This window comes from Mustela putorius, unplaced genomic scaffold (assembly GCF_011764305.1).
Source record: "Mustela putorius furo isolate JIRA1106 unplaced genomic scaffold, ASM1176430v1.1 tig00003952_pilon_pilon_pilon, whole genome shotgun sequence".
NCBI lineage: Eukaryota > Metazoa > Chordata > Mammalia > Carnivora > Mustelidae > Mustela > Mustela putorius.
This window is the reverse complement of record NW_025422096.1, coordinates 1-20,088: the sequence shown is the minus strand read 5'-3', so window position 1 is coordinate 20,088 and position 20,088 is coordinate 1. Positions and strand designations below refer to the sequence as shown.

At 41.0% G+C, this 20,088-nt stretch overlaps 1 protein-coding gene and 1 pseudogene across 11 annotated transcripts in view; one reads left to right on the top strand and one right to left on the bottom strand.

Annotated features, from left to right (window-relative positions):
• The window catches only part of LOC123389134 (conserved oligomeric Golgi complex subunit 2-like), a 57,598-nt gene extending 37,527 nt beyond the window's left edge, over positions 1 to 20,071 (bottom strand). For 10 of the 11 annotated variants that reach the window (XR_006603665.1, XR_006603661.1, XR_006603666.1 and 7 more), the window contains exons 1-2: positions 1,515 to 1,569; positions 273 to 434 (exon numbers count right to left, since the gene is read on the bottom strand). Coding sequence is in view for 1 of the 11 variants with exons in the window: in XM_045069918.1 (XP_044925853.1) it covers positions 273 to 434; positions 20,033 to 20,038 (168 nt within the window). In the remaining 10 variants the exon portion in view is untranslated. Of the gene's footprint in view, positions 1 to 272; positions 435 to 1,514; positions 1,570 to 20,032 lie in introns of those variants that run through there. The other variant, XM_045069918.1, reaches the window with a different exon arrangement.
• On the top strand, positions 14,475 to 15,144 carry LOC123389133 (annotated as a pseudogene).
• Positions 20,072 to 20,088: the final 17 nt, after the last annotated feature.

Genomic DNA, 20,088 nt, shown 5'->3' with positions numbered 1-20,088 from the left:
TCCTTTACTTTTCACTGTTGACTAATGAATTTGAAACATAATCAAACTGGAGCAACCTTAAATGAATAAAAACTAAAACAAACAAAAAATGTATTCCAAAAAGTTTAGTTCTTTTATTAATGAAATTGGTAATTTCTTCAAGTTTCTGGTGGGGTTGGTGGGGTAATCAACTGAAAGGTTTCTAAAAACTCTGCCCTTTTAATAAATATGGAGAGAGAAAGTGTGTGTGTGTGTGTGTGTGTGTGTGTAGGACTTGTGACTTTCAGGTTTACCAAGTTTGTGGAAAGGTTGACAAAATCTGCATAATCCTTGTTGATGAGCTCGACCATGGCTATTTTAAGAAGTTTATAGTAGAGTTCCAGATCTCCTCTTAGTTCCTCCAGCTGGACACGCTTCCTACAGTCAGACACAAAGTGATTGACATCGAAATCTTCCTGAAAATCAAACCAGAAAGAAAAAATGATTGCACTGATACCACATTTTACATAGAAAAATAAGATCAGAGAAAGAATAAGAGGCCGTATTACTGCAGGGGAACACACACAGGACATCAGGGGGTCTGCTCACTTCCTAAGATTATGGGAAAGGGGGCCCCTCACCAAGACCATTCTCTCCTGTTGCCTAACTCTACAGGCATTTTATTTCTTTTAATTATACATTTCAAAGAGGCTCTTCTCAAAATAGAAACAGCTTTTTCTTCTTAATTTTAAAAGTAACAAATGTTCACTGTCAAACTTTCAACCAACCAAGAAATACTTTTGTAAGAGAGAAAAAAAAAAATCACCCACTCTCTAATGCTCTGTAGTTAAGCACTGTTAATGTTTATTTTTCTTCGCTATTTAACACAGCGATTCACATCCTTCCAGACTTTGTTTTGGTCTTTCTCTTTACTTTTTTTTTTTTAAGATTTTATTTATTTGAGAGAGAGAGACAGAGAGAACAAGTGGGAAGAGGGGCAGAGGGAGAAGCCGGCTCTCTGCTGAGCTGGGAGCCTGATGCCAGGGTTCATTCCAAGACCCTGAAATCAAGATCTCAACGGAAGGCAGACACTTAACTGACTGAGCCACCCAGGTGCCCTAGTCTTTCTCTTTAAAATATAAATTACTTTTGGGGTGCCTGGCTGGTTCAGTGGGTTAAGGCCTCTGTCGTTAGCTCAGGTCATGATCCCAGGGTTATGGGTTCAAGCCCGCATTGGGCTTTCTGCTCAGCAGGGAGCCTGCTTCACTGTCTCTCTCTCTGCCTCTCTCTCTGCCTGCCTCTCTGCCTACTTGTGATCTCTGTCTAATAAATAAATAATTAAAAAAAAACAAAATATCAATTACTTTTTAAAGAAACTGACATAAAATGGACACATGTTAGTTTCAGGCGTACAACATAAAAATTCCATATTTTTATCTGTTGTGAAATGATCACCCTAAGACTAGTTAACATCCATCACCAAACATACACATTTTTTTCTTGTGCTAAGAACTCTTAAGCTTTAGCAACTTTAAATATATAATAATATACGGCACCTGGGTAGCTCAGTGGGTTAAGGCCTCTGCCTTCGGCTCAGGTCATGATTCCAGGGTCCTTGGATCGAGCCCCACATCAGGCTCTCTCCTCAGCAGGGCGCCTGTTTCCTCCTCTCTCTCTGCCTGCCTCTCTTCCTACTTGTGATCTCTGTCAAATAAATAAATAAAATCTTAATATATATATATATATATAATATACTATGCAGCCATCAAAAGAAATGAAATCTTGCCATGTGCAATGACGTGGATGGAACTAGAGGGTATGCTGAGTGAAATAATCAGAGAAAGACAATCTCCCTTATATGAGGAATTTGAGAGGCAAAGTGGGGGGTGTGGGGGTAGGGAAGGAAAAATGAAACAAGATTGGATTCGGAGGGGGGCACCTGGGTGGCTCAGTGGTTAAAGCCTCTGCCTTCGGCTCAGGTCATGATCACAGGGTCCTGGAATCGAGGCCACATTGGGCTCTCTGCTCAATGGGGATCCTGCTTCCTCCTCTCTCTCTGCCTGCCTCTCTGCCTACTTGTGATTTCTGTCTGTCCAATAAATAAATAAAATCTTAAAAAAAAAGATTGGATTGGGAGGGAGACAAACCATAAGAGACTCTTAATCTCACAAAACAAACTGAGGGTTGCTGGGGGGAGGGGTGTAGGGAGAGGGTGGTGGGGTTGTGGACATTGGGGAAGGTATGTACTACGGTGAGTGCTGGGAAGTGTGTAAGCCTGACAATTCATAGACCTGTAACCCTGGGGCTAATAATACATATTTCTAATAAAAAATAATAAAATTAATATACAATAATACACAGTATTATTTACTACAGTTACTATGATGTACATTACATCCCCAAGGCTTATCTTATTAACTGGAAGTTTATACCACTGGACCCCTTCATCTATTTCCTCCACAACCTCGCCTCTGGCAACCACCAATCTGTTCTCTATGACTTCATTTTGTTTTGTTTTTTAGATTCCACATGTGAGGGAGATCATACAGTATTTCTCTTTCTCTGTCTGACTTATTTCTCTCAGCACAATATCCTTAAGGTCCATCCATGTTGTTGCAAATGGCGAGACTTCCTTCTTTTTATGGTTGAGTAATATTCCATCGTATACACACACATTTTCTTTATCCATTCACCCCGTTGGTGGACACTTTAGTTATTTCCAAGTCTTGGTTGTTGTGAATACTGTGATACTCACTACTGTGAGTGTGAGTCTTGCTGGCCGCTAGAGCCAGGTGATCTAGAGGTATACCCTGGGTAGCAACTGCAAACCTTGGGGCATCATACGAGCATTCAAGCTCCTTTCCAGGAGATACCAGAAAGTAGAAGCGAGCTAGAGGGACAGCGCAAAGATGGTACCCATCAGCTCCATCTTTGGAGAATACCTTACTAGGCTCCCAGATCCACGTTAAATTAGATGCCTGCCCCTCAGGGCTTTAAGATAAGCAAATGAGCCTCTTTCACAGAAATCTGAACCATTTCAGTCTGCTGCTTCTGTGCTGAGTTCCAGGGTGGGTCAGTCTACTCGCGCGACTGCTTTAAGAACTGTTTCGTGCGACTGCTTTAAGAACTGTTTCTCAGTTTGCTATAGCCTTGTGGGTCTCATGGGTGCAAGCTCTGATGGCTTTCAAAGCTGGATGTTTTGGGGTCTTGTCTCTTAGATGTACATCTTGGAAGTTGGGGTGCCAGAAGTGGGGCTCAAACCCTTTGCTCCTCAGGGAGAAGCCTGGGGTTTTGAGTACCCTCCCAATTCCAGGTCGCTGTACCAGGGGTGGGGTTTATGGCAAGACTGATTCTTACTTCAACATAGGTTTTTTTCCTTACTCACCTAATGTGTAGGAGTCACTCAGCTAGTTGTAGGGTTTTGTCCACAGGAAGTTTTTCCATATGGAGCTATAGATTCAGTGTGTATTTCATAGAAGAGATGAGTTCAAGATCCTCCTATGCCACCATCTTGAATGGAAACCCCAGACCTTCTCTATGTATGTGTGCACACACGTGTACACACACACACACACACACACACACACACACACAAATATGCATGCTCTTCTAAACTATTTCCCATCTAGGGGCACCTGGGTGGCTCAGTGGGTTTCAGTGGGTTAAGCCTCTGCCTTTGGCTCAGGTCATATCTCAGGGTCCTGAGATCAAGCCTCACATCAGGCTCTCTGCTCAGCCGGGAGCCTACTTTCCCCCCTCTCTCTGCCTGTCTCTCTGCCTCCTTGTGACCTCTCTCTCTCTCTGTCAAATAAATAAATAAAATCTTAAAAAAAGAATAAAAAAATAAAAAATAAAAACCCATTCTATTAAAAAAATTTCCCATCTAAAAATATAACTTGAATGTCTTTACATAAAACACATACATTTCTATTAATATTTTATGTGCATGCTGAGTGTCCCATTGAACAGATGTTCCAAATCTTTCATAACCTATTTCCAAGTATTGGTCTCACAGGATTAGCTATCCTGTGTTTCCCCTTTACAATACTGTGATACCCCGGTAGGCTTATATGCTTAGAGGCAATAAATTACTATCTACTTCCCCTGTGACTCTGCTACTCCATGACCTGTTTAGTCAGCAAGAATCAAATGTGATGATTCCCAAACTAGTTAAGGACACCTACACTTACTTTTCATTAAACACTATGTAAACCAACAAAATATGACTGCAAAAAAAAAAAAATCACTGTTCTTTTGAAAACTAACACAGCTACTTTGGAAAGATTTGATACAAAGAAATCAATAAGAAATTTTTTGCTAAGTTAGGTATGGGTGAGATGACCAAGTACCAGGCAGGGAGGGAGTGATCACAGGATTCTCACTCAATTCAGTTAAAGAAACTGAAACTGAATGCAAAAAAAGACAACATAGAAAGCTTTTTTTAAAGATTCTTTTTATTTATTTGAGACACAGACAGAAAGTATGAGCAGGGAAAGGGGCAATGGGAGGAGATTCCCTGCTGAACAGGGAGCCCAATGCGGGACTCCATCCCAGGACCCCGAGGTCATGACCTGAACCGAAGGTAGATGCCTAACCTATTGAGCGACCCAAGTGCTGTGATAACTCAGAAATCTAATCTGCAGGCCAGTTTCCAGAGAAAAGACCTGGCACTGTTTCAATGGAGAATAAATGTACATATATTTTTTCCAAATAAAATGCTAAAAACTGTATGTACCATTCCCTAAGAGTACTTGTTTAAACTGACTTTTTTAGTTAATCAACCAAAGACTGACCCTGCTAGTGTCGGAGAGAAGGACTTCATACTAAACTGTAATTTGACAGTCATCTACAGAAAGCCACCTGCTCCTTACACTGGTGACCAAATTAGCCTGGACCTTTCTCTCCTGAGACCATTTCAGACCTTACATCATAGTTATGTAGTACATCACGGGAGGGGGTCTCGGTTCATAATCCTGGCCATCCTACTCACCAACTGTATACCTTTAGGTCGATCACTTTCCCTGCCTCAGTTATACATTGTTGAAGTTCTTGAACTTCATGACGGCATTCTAAATTGTATAACTGGGGTGCCTATGTGGTTAAGCATCTGCCTTTGGCTCAGGTCATGATCCCAGTCTCTTGGGTTTGAGTTCCACATCAGGCGCTCTGCTGAGCAAGGAGCCTACTTCTCCCTCTGTCCCTTCCTCCTGCTCCTGCACTCTCTCACTCTCAAATAAAATCTTAAATAAATAAATAAATAAATCGTATAACTTAGCCTCAGTGAACAAATGCTATTAGGTAATATTAGTACTCAACTTACCATTTATGCATTTGTTCTCAGATAAACAAAAGTTGCATAACACATGACTAAATAACTCGGAACATCTGTGAATACTGGGTTAGGCAGCGTTTGCTGTGAAAAGCAAACCCAAGCTCACAGTGCCATAATAGAGACCCATTTCACTTAACCAAGAATGGTTTTACTACTTTAGGAATGGTTTTACTTTATAGTGTAGATTTCCCAAGTATTCAAAAAGAAAGTATTTACAACCCATACATTTATGGTCAACTGATTTTTCACAAGGATGCCAAGACCATTTAATGGGGGAAAAACAGTCTTTTCGAGTGCCTACTACTGGGACAAGTGAATATCTACATACAAAAGAATGAACTTGGAACAGCAACGTCACACATACACAAAAATATAACTCAAAATGGATCAAAGATTTAAATGTAAGAGTAAAAACTGTAACACTCAGAGAAAACAGGTGAAAATCTGTATGACTTTGGATCGGGGAAAAGCTTTCTTAGACATGATACACAAAGCAATAAGAAATATTAGATAAGCTGAACTTGATCAAAATAAAAACATTCATGTGTCAAAGGACACTACGGAGAACGTGAAAAGACAACCCACAAAATGGGAGAGAGTATCTGCAAATCATTTGTCTGACAAGGACCTAATAACCAGAATCTGCAAATATACTCTTAGAACTCAACAACAAAAAGACAAATAACCTAATTTAAAAACAAGCCAAAGACTTTTGAATAGACATTTCTCCAAAGATGATACACAGACGGTCAAGAGCACATGTCGGGATGTTCGACATCCTTAGTCATTGGGGAAATGTGAATCAAAAGCACATGCAGATGCCACGTCACACCCACTAGGACAACTATGGTAAAATAAGAAAAAGAAAAAGAAAAAAAAAGAAGAAAAGTGCTGGCAAGAAGGCGGAGAAGCTGGAACCCTCCTGTATTGTCGGTGAGAATGTAAAACAGTGTGGCTAAGGCAGCAAACAGCTCGGTAGCTTCTCAAGAAGTTACACACGTACAATTACCCAGCAGTTCTACGTCTAGGGGTATGACACCGACAGAACTGACAACAGATGTTCCTGCCACAACCTGTACATGAATGTGCACAGCAGCACTGCTCGTAACAGCCAAAAGAGTATATACCCAACATCCATCAACTGATGAATGGATACATAAAATGTGGAAGAGCCTCTTACACAACCATAAAAAGGAATAAACTGTTACTTGCTACAACACGAGTGAAGTCTGAAAACATTCTACTCTCAGGTTAAAGGAAGCCAGACACAAAAGGTCACGTGTTATACAATTCCACTGATATGAGATGTTCCAGAAAAGGCAAATCCATAAAAACAGAAAGTAGATTCATGATTGCCAGGGAATAAGGGGAGGGGAGAATTGGAACTAAGAGGTTTATTTTTCGGGTGATGGAAGCATTCTGGAATTAGACAGAAGTGATGTATGTACCATATACACAGTAAATATACTAAAAACCAGAGAAGAGTACACTTTAAAATAGCAACTATTATGCTTTGTGAATTATATTTTGATGAAAAATGAAACAACTTAAATATCAACAAGTTAAATGCTAGAATACATTTAAAAAAAATCCAAAGTAACACTAATCACAGGAACAATGGCGTAGCTACATGAATTTCAGACAAAGCAGATTTCAGAGAAGGAAAATTATCAGGCATAAAGAGCAGCATTACATAATGATAAAGAAATCGACTGACCAAGAAGACACAATTATCCTTAATGTATGTGTGCCTGATCAACACAGATGAGACATAACCTAACAGAACTGCAGGGAGAAATAGACAATTCCATTATCACAGCTGGTGACTTCAACACTTCTCCATCATTAATGGGCCGATCCAGCAGCAGGGCAACAAGGATTTGACAGATGTGCACATTCAGTCCAGACATGGCACACTTAACACCACCATCAATTACCTTACAACAGATGTACACAGACAATTTCGCCCAGTAATAGTGCAACACACATTCTTCTTAAGCTCATATGGAACACTCATCAAGACAGAATAATTCTGGGCCACAAAACACAACAAATTTTTTAAAATAAAAATTATACCAAGTATGTTCTCAGACCGCAATGGAATTAAAAATCAGTAACAGAAGATAGCTGAAGAAGTCCAAAATACATGGAGATTAAATGACACACTTCTAAATGACAGGAGACCAGTCTCAACAAAATACAATGTAGCAAAATGTGTGGAATGCTGCTTAAAGGGAAAATACAGTACTGAATGCAAATATTAGAAAAAAAAGATTAAAGTCAATAATCTAAGCTTCCATTTTAGGCAACAACAACAAAATCAAATCTAAAGTAAGGAGGGGCTCCTGGGTGGTTCAGTTGGTTAATCATCTGCCTTTGGCTCAGGACATGGTCCTAGGGTCCTGGGACAGAGCCCTGCATCAGAGCTTCCTGCTAAGGGAGGCTGCTTCTCCATCTCCCATTCCTCCTGCCTGTATTCCCTCTCTCACAGACTCTCTCTGTGTCAAATAAAATCATTAAAAAAAAAAACAAAACCCTAAAGGAAGTAGAAAAAAATAAAAATTAGAGCAGAAATCAATGTAATTAAAACCAGGAATTTTTTTTTTTAAATCAATAAACCCCAAGTCTGTTTCTTTGAAAACATCAATAAAACAGATACACCCTTAGCCAGGCAAACAAAGAAAAAAAGGTAGAAGACATAAATTACTAATATCAGATGAAAGAAGGGAGGGCTACTGCTAACAATCCCAATCACTGTAAATTCAACCAAACATTTATGGAATACTACACAATTCTCTAAAATCTCTTCCAGAAAGTAAAACTAGAAGGAATATTTCCTAAATCATTCTAGGAGATCATTAATACCCTGACACCAAAACTAATACTACAAGAAAAGAAGCTACAAACTAGTATCTCTCATGAACACAGACACAAAAATCTTCAACAAAAATTAGCAAATAAAAGCAAACACTATATTAAAAAATTATACACCAGGTTCATGTAGGATTTATTCCAGGTATGCAACATTAGAAAATGTTCAACATTAGAAAATCAATGTGATCCATCATATCAACAGAAAAAAAATCACATGATCATATCAATGAAGGGAGAAAAAAAAACATTTAACAAAATCCACACCTCTTCATTATTAACCCTCAGGAAACTAGGAATAGGAGGACTTCCTCAACTTGATAAAGAATGTCTCCAAAAATCCACAGCTAACATGATATTAATACTGAGAAAATAGAAGACAGGGAATCAAGGCAAGGATATCCCTCCTACTACTACTATTCAATACTATACTGGAAGGCCAAACTAATGAAATAAGGTAAGAAAAGGAAACAAAAGGTATACAACCTGGGAAAGAATAAAACTTTGTTCACAGATGACATGACTGTCTACAGAAAATACAAAGACTTCACACCCCACACCCTCCTGAAACTAGTCAAGTGATTATAGCAAGTCTGCACAATACACAGTTAAAATACAGAAGTCAATTGCTTTCCAATGATGTATCAGACAAAGGGCCAGTATTCAAAATTTATAAAGAATTTATCAAACTCAACATCCAAAAAAAACAAAAAAAAGTCCAGTCAAAAATGGACAGAAGACATGAACAGACCAAAGAAGACATCCAAATGGCCAACAGACACATGAAAAAGGGCTCCACATCACTCAGCATCAGGGAAATACAAATCAAAACCACAATGAGACACCACCTTACATCAGTCAAAATGGCTAAAATTAACAAGTCAGGAAACAACAGATGTTGGCGAGGATGTGGAGAAAGGGGAATCCTCCTACACTGTTGGTGGGAATGCAACTCTGGGAAACAGTATGGAGGCTCCTCAAAAAGTTAAAAATGTAACAACCCAACGACTTAGCAATTGCCCTATTAGATGTTTATCCAAAGTACACAAAGTGATTTGAAGGGGCAAAAGCACCCTGATGTTTATAGTCAAACTATTGAAAGAGCCCAGATGTCCATCAAGAGATGAATGGATAAAGAAGATGTGGTATACACACACACACACACACACACACACACACTACTCAGCCATCAAAAAGAACAAAATCTTGCCATTTGCAAGGACATGGATGGAACTAGAGGAAGACAAATACCATATAGTTTCAGTCACATGTGGAACTTAAGAAACAACAGATGAATATAGGAGAAGGGAAGGAAAAATAGAAACATACAGGGAGGCAAATCACAAGAGACTTAACTACAGGAAACAAACTGAGGGTTACTGGAGAGGGGAAAGTTGGGGTAACTGGGTGAGGGGTATTAAGGAGGGCACTTGTTGGGATGAGCTCTGGGTGTTGTATGCAACCAATGAATCACAAAATTCTAACCATGAAACTAAAAGTACACTATATGTTAACGAGATTGAATTTTAATTAAAAAATTTAAAAAGTCAATTGCTTTCGTATATACCAGCAATGTACAAGTGGAATTTGAAGTTAAAAACACAAGACCATTTACATTAGCATACCAAAAAAAAATTAATACTTAGGTGCAAATCTAATGAAATATGCACAAGATCTATATGAGAAAAAGTATAAAATTCTGATGAAAGATAACAAGCAAGGTAAGATGTGAAGTGGAAAGAAAGTCCATAATCTTGGGTAAGAACACTCAATACTGTTAAGAGGTCAGTTCTTCCCAAACTGATCGACAGACTCAATGCAATCCCAATCAAAATGCCAGGAAGTTATTCTGTGGATACCAACATGTTGACTCTAAAATTTGGATGGAAAACTGGAAAACCAAGAGTCCCAGAGTAGTCAACAAAATATTAAAGAGTGGGGAAAAAAAGGAAATTGAGGATTGCCACCACCCAATCTCAAGACTTACTATTAAAGCTATAGCGATTAAGACAGAGGGTGCCTGGCAAAAGAGACAGGCGCTTGGAACAGAGTGGAGAGCCCAGAACAACATCCACACACACAGGCAAAGGCAACTCAATGGCAAGGACAGTCTTCAACAAATGGAACCGAACAATGGGACATTGATAACAATAAACAAACAAATGAAAAGAATAAAAACAAACTTTTCACACCTTTCACAAAACCTAAACGTAAAATGCAAAACTTCTTAAAGATGACATAAGAAAAAATGTAGGGATCCTTGGATTTGGCAATGACTTTTCAGATATAAAACCAAAAGCATGATCTACGAAAGAAAAAGAAAAAAATTGATGAGAGGGACTTTGTTAAAATTAAACTTCTCTGTAAAAGACACTGTTAAGAGAATGAAAAGACGGGACGCCTGGGTGGCTCACTTGGTTAAGCAGCTGCCTTTGGCTCAGGTCATGATCCCAGCGTCCTGGGATCGAGTCCCACATTGGGATCCTTGCTCCGCAGGGAGCCTGCTTCACCCGCTGACTCTACCTTCTACTCTGTCTGCCTGTGCTCACTCTCGCTCGCTCTTTCTCTGACAAATAAATAAATAAAATCTTAAAAAAAAAAAAAGGAGAGAGAATGAAAAGACCAGTCACAGAGTAGAGAAAATATCTGCAAAACACATCCATGGTAAAGGACTTAAAATAAGTAATATAATATAAAGATGTCTTAGTAGCAACAAGAAATCAAACCTAATTTAAAAATGTGAAAAGAGCAGTGGCTGGGAAACCCAGTCAGTTAAGCATCTGCCTTTAGCTCAGGTCCTGGAGCTGAAATCCACACTGGGCCCGTGGCTCAGCGAGGAGCCTGCTTTTTTCCCTCTCCCGCTGCCTGCTGCTACCTCTCCGTATGCTTGTGCTGTTAATAAATAAATAGAATCTTTAAAAACGAAAAAAAAAAGGATCTGAAAAGATGCTCAACTTTGTATGTCATTAAGAAATTGCAAATTTGGGACGCCTGGGTGGCTCAGTTGGTTGGATGACTGCCTTCGGCTCAGGTCATGATCCTGGATTCCCGGGATCGAGTCCCGCATCGGGCTCCCAGCTCCATGGGGAGTCTGCTTCTCTCTCTGACCTTCTCCTCACTCATGCTCTCTCTCACTGTCTCTCTCTCAAATAAATAAATAAAATATTAAAAAAAAAAAAAAGAAATTGCAAATTTAAACAAGGTACTATTACATATCACGTAGAATATAAAAAATCCAAAGCACTAGTAATACCAAATGCTAGCAAGGATGTGAGACAACCGAACTCTCATTCACTGTTCGGTCAGAATGCAAAATGGGAGGCACTGTGTGAGACAGCTTGGCAGTTTCTCACAGAACTAAACACATTCTCACTATAAGATCAGTAATTGTGCTCCTTTGTATTTACCCAAAAGAGCTTAAAACTAGTGTCCACACAAAAACCTGCACACGGATGTTTACAGCAGCTTTATTCTCTGAAGTGCCAAAACTTGGAAGCAATCCAAACTCCTTCAGTAGGTGAACAGGTACACTGTGCCACACCCACACAACGGATTATTCAACAATTAAAAGATGAATTATTAAGCCACAAGACTTTGAAGAACCTTAAATGCATATTGCTAAGTGAAAGACCAGTCTCAAAGGCTAAATACTATATGATTCCAACTCTATGGCATTCTGGAAAAGGTAAAAATTAACCAACATTTTTATTTTTATTTTATTTTTTTTTAGGTCATCTCTATACCCAATGTGGTGGTTAAAACTCACAACCCCCGAGATCAAGAGTCAGATGCCCTAGCAACTAAGCCAGCCAGGTGCCTCTGAAAAGGTAAAACTCTAGACAGTCAAAAGACCCCGGGCTGAGGGGTGAGCGAGGAGGGTGCAGAGAGAGGAGAAGAAACAAATAGATGAGGTACAGGGTTTTTCAAGGCAATGAAACTAGGCTGTAAGATACCAACAGTAGGTAAATAACATTATACATTTGTCAAAACCCACAGAACTATAGAAAGAGGAGTGAACCCTAATGTAAACCATGGATTTTAATTAATACTGTATCAATGCTGGTTCATCAGTTGTAACACATGTACCACAACAATGTAATACATTAATAATAGGAGATAGTGAAGTTAGAAGAAAAATATCTTCTCTTTGTACTCAGGGGTATTTCCTATCTGAACCCAGTTAAAGTACAAATCCCCCAAAAGGCCAGAAGTTGGGAGATCACAAGAGGTGTTGGAACACAGGAAAATAAATGAGCAATCCAGACAAGCTGCAGGTAATTAAGAACCATTAACCATGAGAGATGCAGTGACATCACTCAAAATTAAAACCAAGTAGAGTTTAAAAGTTTAGCTACTTTACTAACTAGCTGCAATCAGGGATGGCAAACAAAGACTAATTCAAAGTAACCTGGGAATTAATCATTTAAAACTTACCAATAATCTGAAATTAGTAGCTTTAATGCTATGAAAATTACATGGAATTTGGAAAGATTGAAGTTCTCTAAGCTGCCAAGAAGTAAAACACTCCTTCCCAGATACATGGACTTATAAAATCACTATATACTATCTCCACGAGAAGCAGAATCCCCCAGAACCATCACTCTGTAATGATGAGAAGTACTAAGAGGGCATATGAAATTTATGAAACATGTCCCATTTCATCGAGACAAAAAACCAAAATAGTTGAGCACTAATCTGCACACTACATAGGGGTTGAAAGACATAGAAAGTTTGTGTGAGCTCACGTATGTGTGTGTTTCCAACCATTCTTGAAAACAATGGACAACAGAGATGAATAAATGTCCCTGTATATCCCATAAATATTCCTCAAATATTTATCATGCAACTCCAGCTCTGCTCTAAGACCTGGGGACACAGTCATGAAAAGAAAAGACAAGGTCTCTGCTTTTAAGGAGCAGATATTCTAATGCAGAAATGAGAAAATAAATATGTAAACAAACATTATATTAATGAACAGTGATCAAATAGTGATTAATGAATAGTGATCACAGCTAAAAAGAAAACAGGACACAGTAAAGGTTGAGTGACAAAGGGGATGTATTTTAATTTGGATGAACCAGGAAATATAGAACAATGAGTTGAGATCCAAATGACACAAAGGAGCTAGCCACAGGAAGTGTGGGAAGAGTGTTCCCGCCCAAGGTATCAGCATGTATACAAAAATGTCCTTGGAGCTCTTCCCTCCAGCCCCTGCTCTCAAATCTCTGACCCAGCTAGGTGGGGACATAATCTAGGACTTGTGTCTCCCAAAACTCATTCTAAATCTTTGTTCGGTGACTAAATTATTCAAGCCTGAGAAATTAAAAACATATGCTAACAAGATCTTCCAACCATCTACAGAGAGATCATCTTAAAAGCATCATGAAATAGTAACACTGAAATTCTAAAAAACTTCTGTTCTAACATTTTAATCAATTTTATATCAAACTCCTTTCTTGAATTTATATACCCATTTGACATATTTATGAAGAGACAAAAAAAAAAACCCTACATTCCGTAAATGCATTTATCCATCTAACAAATATTTGAGTACCTAATTACACTCTATTCCAGCTGATTTCTTCTCTTTATCTCCTTTTTTCCCTCAATTCAACACCAATCATGATCTATGTAGGCTTTTAGTTCGCTTTTCAAAATTAATTTCTTGAGCTATTTAAAGGAATTATCCAGTGCTAGAGTTCTCAACACTGGTCACACATTAGAATCACTTAAGGAACTTTTTTTTTTTAAGATTTTATTTATTTATTTGACACAGAGAGAGAGATCACAAGTAGGCAGAGAGGGAGGGAATCATGCTCCATGCTGAGCAGAGTGTCCCATGCAGGGCTCGATCCCAGGACCCTGAGACCATGACCTGAGCTGAAGACAGAAGCTTAACCCTCTGAGCCACTAAGGCACCCCCTCACCTGAGGAACTTAAAAAGAAAAAGCCCAAAGGGCACCTGGCTTGTTCAGTCACTGGAGCGTGCAGGTCTTGATCTCAGGGTTGTGAGTTCAAGTCTCATGTTGGGTATAGAGATTACTTAAAAAAAATAAAAGAAAGAAAGAGCCCAAGCCCCAGTTTGTGATTAATTTGTTTAAATGTTTCAAGAAATTTGATGCTAAATGTTGTAAGACTAGTTAAATAACAAAAAGATATATTTACATAATACTTCTTGCTCTCAAATTTTGAACAAAGAACTTACTAATAATCAATAACTTAGTAGGCCAACATTTTATTTAAATGAGTTTTATGGTACTACAAAGAGTGAATTAGAAAATCAAAAGCAAGGAGAAATGGGCATGATGTAAACATGGGGAAGCAAGAGAAAGCAAGAAAGTATGTGACCGGGAAGCAAATGCTTAGCTCTGAGATCCTTCTCCGAGAGAAGAACAGATTAAAACCTAAAAAGAAAGAAAAGAAGGATCCCATGCACTCAAGGAAAGAGAAGTCCCCCAACATCCCTCCTGCTTTTTCCAATATAAACACACAGCTGGGCCGACTTACCACATCCTGGTTGGTACCGACTTTATCAACTTTTCTATTTAGGCCAAACTTGACCGGTCAATGATGAACGGGCTGTGTGCCAAGTGTACCAGTTGTACAACTGACTGTGTAATGGCTGAAACTGAGAAACCGGGGTGAAAGTATCAAGAGGCTCTAAGGATTGCGAAAGAGCCAAGATTCAAACGATTACCACGTACACACAAGACAAACTATGCAGATGACTGCTCAGTACGGAAGTAATTCAGAGTGTTACACTGTGGCATCAGCTGACCCAGACCCAGAAGATTGCTGGAGTTCCCATCATGGACATCTCTAACCATATAGACGACACTGAGCAAATGCCAGATGATGATGGAGCCCCTCACTCCTATGTCTTAATAGAGTTCCTCAGCTCTCCTTTACCAACTTTTCCTGTTGCCAGTTCATACAAGCAATTCTCCTTACCCAGTTCCTCTGTTCTGAGCTATGGCTAAAGACACTCATTTTTTTATGTTTTGAAACTGATTATCTTCTACCATTTTACTTTTTGTTGCATCTTTTTATAAATCAGATGACTACTCACAAGACAAAAAAAAGGAATGGAAAAGATCAAAAGGGAGGACAACAACAACAAAAAAACAGTTCTTTTTTGCCAGGAACCCTTCTTACAAGTGCCAATCAGATAAACTATATCTGATGTTACATCGTCACAACTCCTCTATCATCAGGGAAAGTAGTTCACATAAGAAAATATCTCTATAAAATGAGTTCCAGGCTTACATTCCATATTTGGCTAATTAGAATTTCATTACGATGTCTGTCTCAAACTGATGCGGAAGAGAATGGAATCTTGTCATCAAGACGTGACATCGAACTAAGAACCCACAGGGTAAGCACTCAGCTCCTGTGATACGAAGACAGCTCCTGGGGATGGGTGACCCTGGGCAACAGTGGCTGACATGCGGGCCTGCGGCTATCTGCTGTCTGTCACTCTTCCCTCTTCCTCCTCTGTCAGCTGCTATCTCCAGCTGCCGTCAACAAAGTCCACCTCAAACAGCCATCACTTCCCTCTGGTCCCATTTACTGTAGCTAAGCTCCAGGCCAGGCATCCAGATCACCAGCCCTGTGGGAACTTCTTCTAAAGTAAGACGTGGCCCTATTGGTGAAATGCAGGTGCCAAGGCATGCAGACATTGTGCCATCTTCTGGGCTATTCTTAATGTTCTGATTGTCCCACTTCCCTCAGTTCCCACCTGTGGCCTCTGGAAAGAAACATATTACAGTAGGATTTCCAAGGACTGATGCGTGGGGGTCAGGAGATCTGGCCTGTGATTGGCCCCAACTAGCTGTGTGGCTTTAAAGGAAGTCATCACACCTCAGGCCTCAGTTTCCTTATCTGCAAGCCAGGATGGACTGGAGTCTTTTCAGAGGAGCCGGCAAAGATCACATAGATAAGCACCACCTCATTATACTAACAAGCAAACAGAAGGCCGGAGGCGAGTGATTTGCCCCAAGTCAGACATAAGCAGGCAGAGAGCAGAGCCGAGGATGGGACCCACATCTGCAGGTCACAGCTAATCAGCCAGCACAGTACAAACAGATCTGAGCAGCTGCTCATTCTTCCCCTTTTCCGTTTTGTCCATCAGAATGCATGCTCCCTGCAAACAAGGACACACAGGACCTGCTGCCTGTCTCAAAATTCCCAGTTCACCCAATTAGAACAGGGAGGAGCCTCAAGGACTTACCCCCCCACCCCCACACACGGTTCTTTTACCTATGGAACATGAGGGTACATATATTCACCGTCCAGAGGGCTCCTGCCTTCACTTCTCATGGAAAAGGTCTTCATGTGCCTACCCGTGGTGCCAACGAAGCCACAAGTTCCAGAGAGGAACTGACACAGAGAAGTTCGAAGGAGGCAGACTGGCTCAGCACAGAAACAAACTGTCTACCAAGGAAAACTACCCCATGGGGGACTGATTCTCTTTGAAATCCATTCGAGTGCATGGAAAAATGGTTTTTCAAGAGCTGGTGGACTGACCAGTCACCTGGTACATACAAGATCACATCCGCATTCTGACAAGAGTGGCTTGCCTGCAGTGTAGACCAGGGGCCAGAAAGACAAGGAAGGCGCATGGAGACTGGGTGAGAAGCTTCTACGGTGTGACGGCAAGGGCGCACTGCAAAGGTACAAGAAGAGATGGAAAGAAGTATATGGACTCAAGAGGTTTAGGAAGCGAAATCCACAGGACTTGGTGTGACAGACTAGATTTTGGAAAGGTGACAGAGTAGGAGTTGACTTCTGGTTTCCCAATTCCAGGCTAAACGGATGAAGTGTTTACCGAGAGAGGCAATAGAATAAAAAAGGTGGTTTTCAGTGGAGGAGGTGCTCATGAATTCCGTCTTGAACCTGATGAGTCTGAGGGGCCACAGACACATCCGAGAAGAAAGGTCAGCAAGTCCGATACACAGAACTGGTGCTCAGGAGGTGTGTGGGCCAGAGACAGGAATCTGCCTGACCTGCTGAGAGGTGGTCATGAAGCTGCACAAAAGGTCATCTAGGGAAAGAAAGGAACATGGGCCTGAGCCCATAATTAGCATTCAGTGGCTACCAGGAGCATGACTTTGCACAGGAGACACATCAGAGAGGTAGAAGAAAGACAGGAAGCAATGCAGAGCATTTGGTCTACTGCGATGTCGAGTAAGGAGACAGAGAAAGGTCGGGTGCGCTGACTTAGAAACATTTTTGGTAAGAACTCTTTAGTGGAATGACAGGGCCTGAAGGGTGGAAGGTGGGAAAGTCAAGTCAACCCCTGAGCACTGGCTGTGATGCATGACAGTGATAGGGCAATACCTAGAGGTGGGGCAGTCAAGTGGGAGAGAATCAAACAGGAGCACATGATGGGAAGGAGTGCAGGGGACAGGATCCTCGCAGGCTCCTGGAAGGGTGGGAGGGCATGGACTCCAAGCCAGAGTGGAGACTGAACCCGAGGAGGAAGGAGAGCCCCTCCCCGTACCAGGCGACGAGGAGAAGGGACAAATACAAGAATGGGATCATGATCAGCAGGATGGAGGAGGTCCCGTGGGATGGCTGCTAATTTTTCTGTACAACTGGAGATGAAGTCATATGTTGAGATGGAAGAGGAAGGCTACATATGATGTCAATAGCATACCCATGTAAATGGTCTAATTTATCTGTTATGCCACTTTCTCCCCCTACTACCAATACCTTATGTCCTGCTCATCTATTAGTTGGCTGTCAACCCAAAGGATTTTCGTATTTCTAAGCTGACAAAGTATGATGTTGCCAGTGCCTCTGCCCCAGGTGACCCTTCCCCATCTGCCATTCCTGCACTTTGATCACCTACCTCTTTTGCATACCTTTCCCCTTCTATTTCTCATTAGATCTCATAAACATGACTTTTTAAGTAGTCTCCTGCCACCAGTCAGCTCGAACTCAACAGATATGACCATGCAACTTCCTGCTGTAAACCTGCAGCTCTACCGTGAAGACTGCATCAACGTGGACCCCTCAATGTATGCAGTGTCCAAGGTGCAACCGCAGCCCCACCCCATCTCCCTTTCTACCATCTCAGTCTCATTCCAAAATGTGCCAAACAAGACACCTATGTAGAAATACAACCCCGACAGCAAACTCTCCACTCATTTCTGCCTCGGAACTGTAACTTAACAAAACATCTCTCTGACGGAAACACAAATTGCATATAACCTTTATCTCCAGCTCCCACATAGAAGATCAATACCACTTTACACAGAACAGCTGTTCCATGTATTTTCCTTCTATGTATGAAGGGGTCACGTTCATTAACACTACAAATTGTACGTTATATTCAGAAATGTCAGAGCCTTGAAAGAATATGGAATTGCTGGCATTCTAGCCACTTTCCCAGTTTGCTCTCTTCCTACCTCTAAGTCCTACTTTAGAACTGCTATTTTGAGATTTTCTATTTCCGAAGCTGCTTTGACCAAAAGGCATTCTGTCAGCTCAGAGTGAGAAAGATGGCGGGGCGAGGAAGTGCAAGAAAATGCTAGTGTTAGGCCCAAAGAAAGCCTGACGAAGTCCAAAGACAGACAAGCTAAAGAGACTTCCATGCTTTGACATTCTTTAAGTCTGTGTGTGTGCCTTTTCTTCTTCCAATGACCTCTCTCCTCATCACGTGTCCTTCGTTAACAAAAGGTTTCTGGATCAGAGAATTCACTCTGTGCTCTCCTTCAGACACTCCATTCAATTTACACCTTTTATTACAGTGGCTTAACATCACCATACAAGAACAAGAGTACAATATACCTTCATCTAGGCATCCCTACATATTAAAAATGATATGGCCACCCCGCAGAGGATCCAGACATAAGCACTTTTAAAGCCAGAGTTTGGGAGATGTGATCTGAATGCAAGTATCAAAAAGGAACTAGCTGGTTAACCCAAAAAAGAAAAAAACATATTGTGACTTGAAGCCATAAAAAAGTAAGAAATTCAAACTCTTTTCAGAATTTTAGGTACCTACAGAGCCAAAACTTTTTAACACTGAAACCAGCTACTAAATCCCAATCCTTAGAAAATTAAACATATACGTTTTTGATAGTTTTAAGTACAGACCCAGAGGGATACAGAAAACAGATAAAAGCTCCTCCTGGATCTGATTCAAACCTTGGAACATTTTCAAGGCTATGTCTGATGAACCTTTCCTGTCAGTAAAGTCTTTTCAGTTTAAATTTCTATTCTGTAAGTTTAATGTCCTACAGTTATCTGCTGCCAGCTTCAGGCTGACCTCACCAAGAGAAGTAGGGCAACTTTAGAAAAGGAGCTTGGTATGCTTTGTAGTACTGGACCAGAACCAGTAAAGGACAGTGCAGTCTTTCAGATTTCTCATTCCGGGAGTCTTAAGACGAAAGTCAGGCATAAACGTTAGGTTAAGTGCCTTGTTTGACCCGATTTCCTGGTAAGTACGTGTGTTCAGAGATGTGTTCAACGCACAGTCGCTGAGCTTCTAGGCACAAGGCACTGGGAGGCTTCTGTCAGGCCGGGGGAGCGGTGGTCTGACTGTGCCGCACGGTACCAGAGGCGGGTGTGTCCTACGGGTCCGGGGCTTTTTACGTTTAGCTCAAAACCACTTGCCCTGAACTTTCAGGCCTTTTCATTCAATGTGCACGATTTCACAGAGTGCTTTCTCCAGGCTGCACCTAGCCCACCCGAGGCCAAGAGACTCACTGCGAAGTGCAGTGAGGTCCCCGCCGAGGACCCGTCCGGGTCGGGGACAGCCCAGGAAGCCCGCAGGAGAAGCCCGATGGAGAGGCCCGGAGGGCCAAGGAGGGCAGGCCACCACACGGTCCCGGAATCCAGGGAGCAGAGCCCAGGGGCGCGCACCTTCATGAACTCGTCCTTGTCAAGCAGAGATTAGGTCGGGCCCCTTGGGCAGGTTC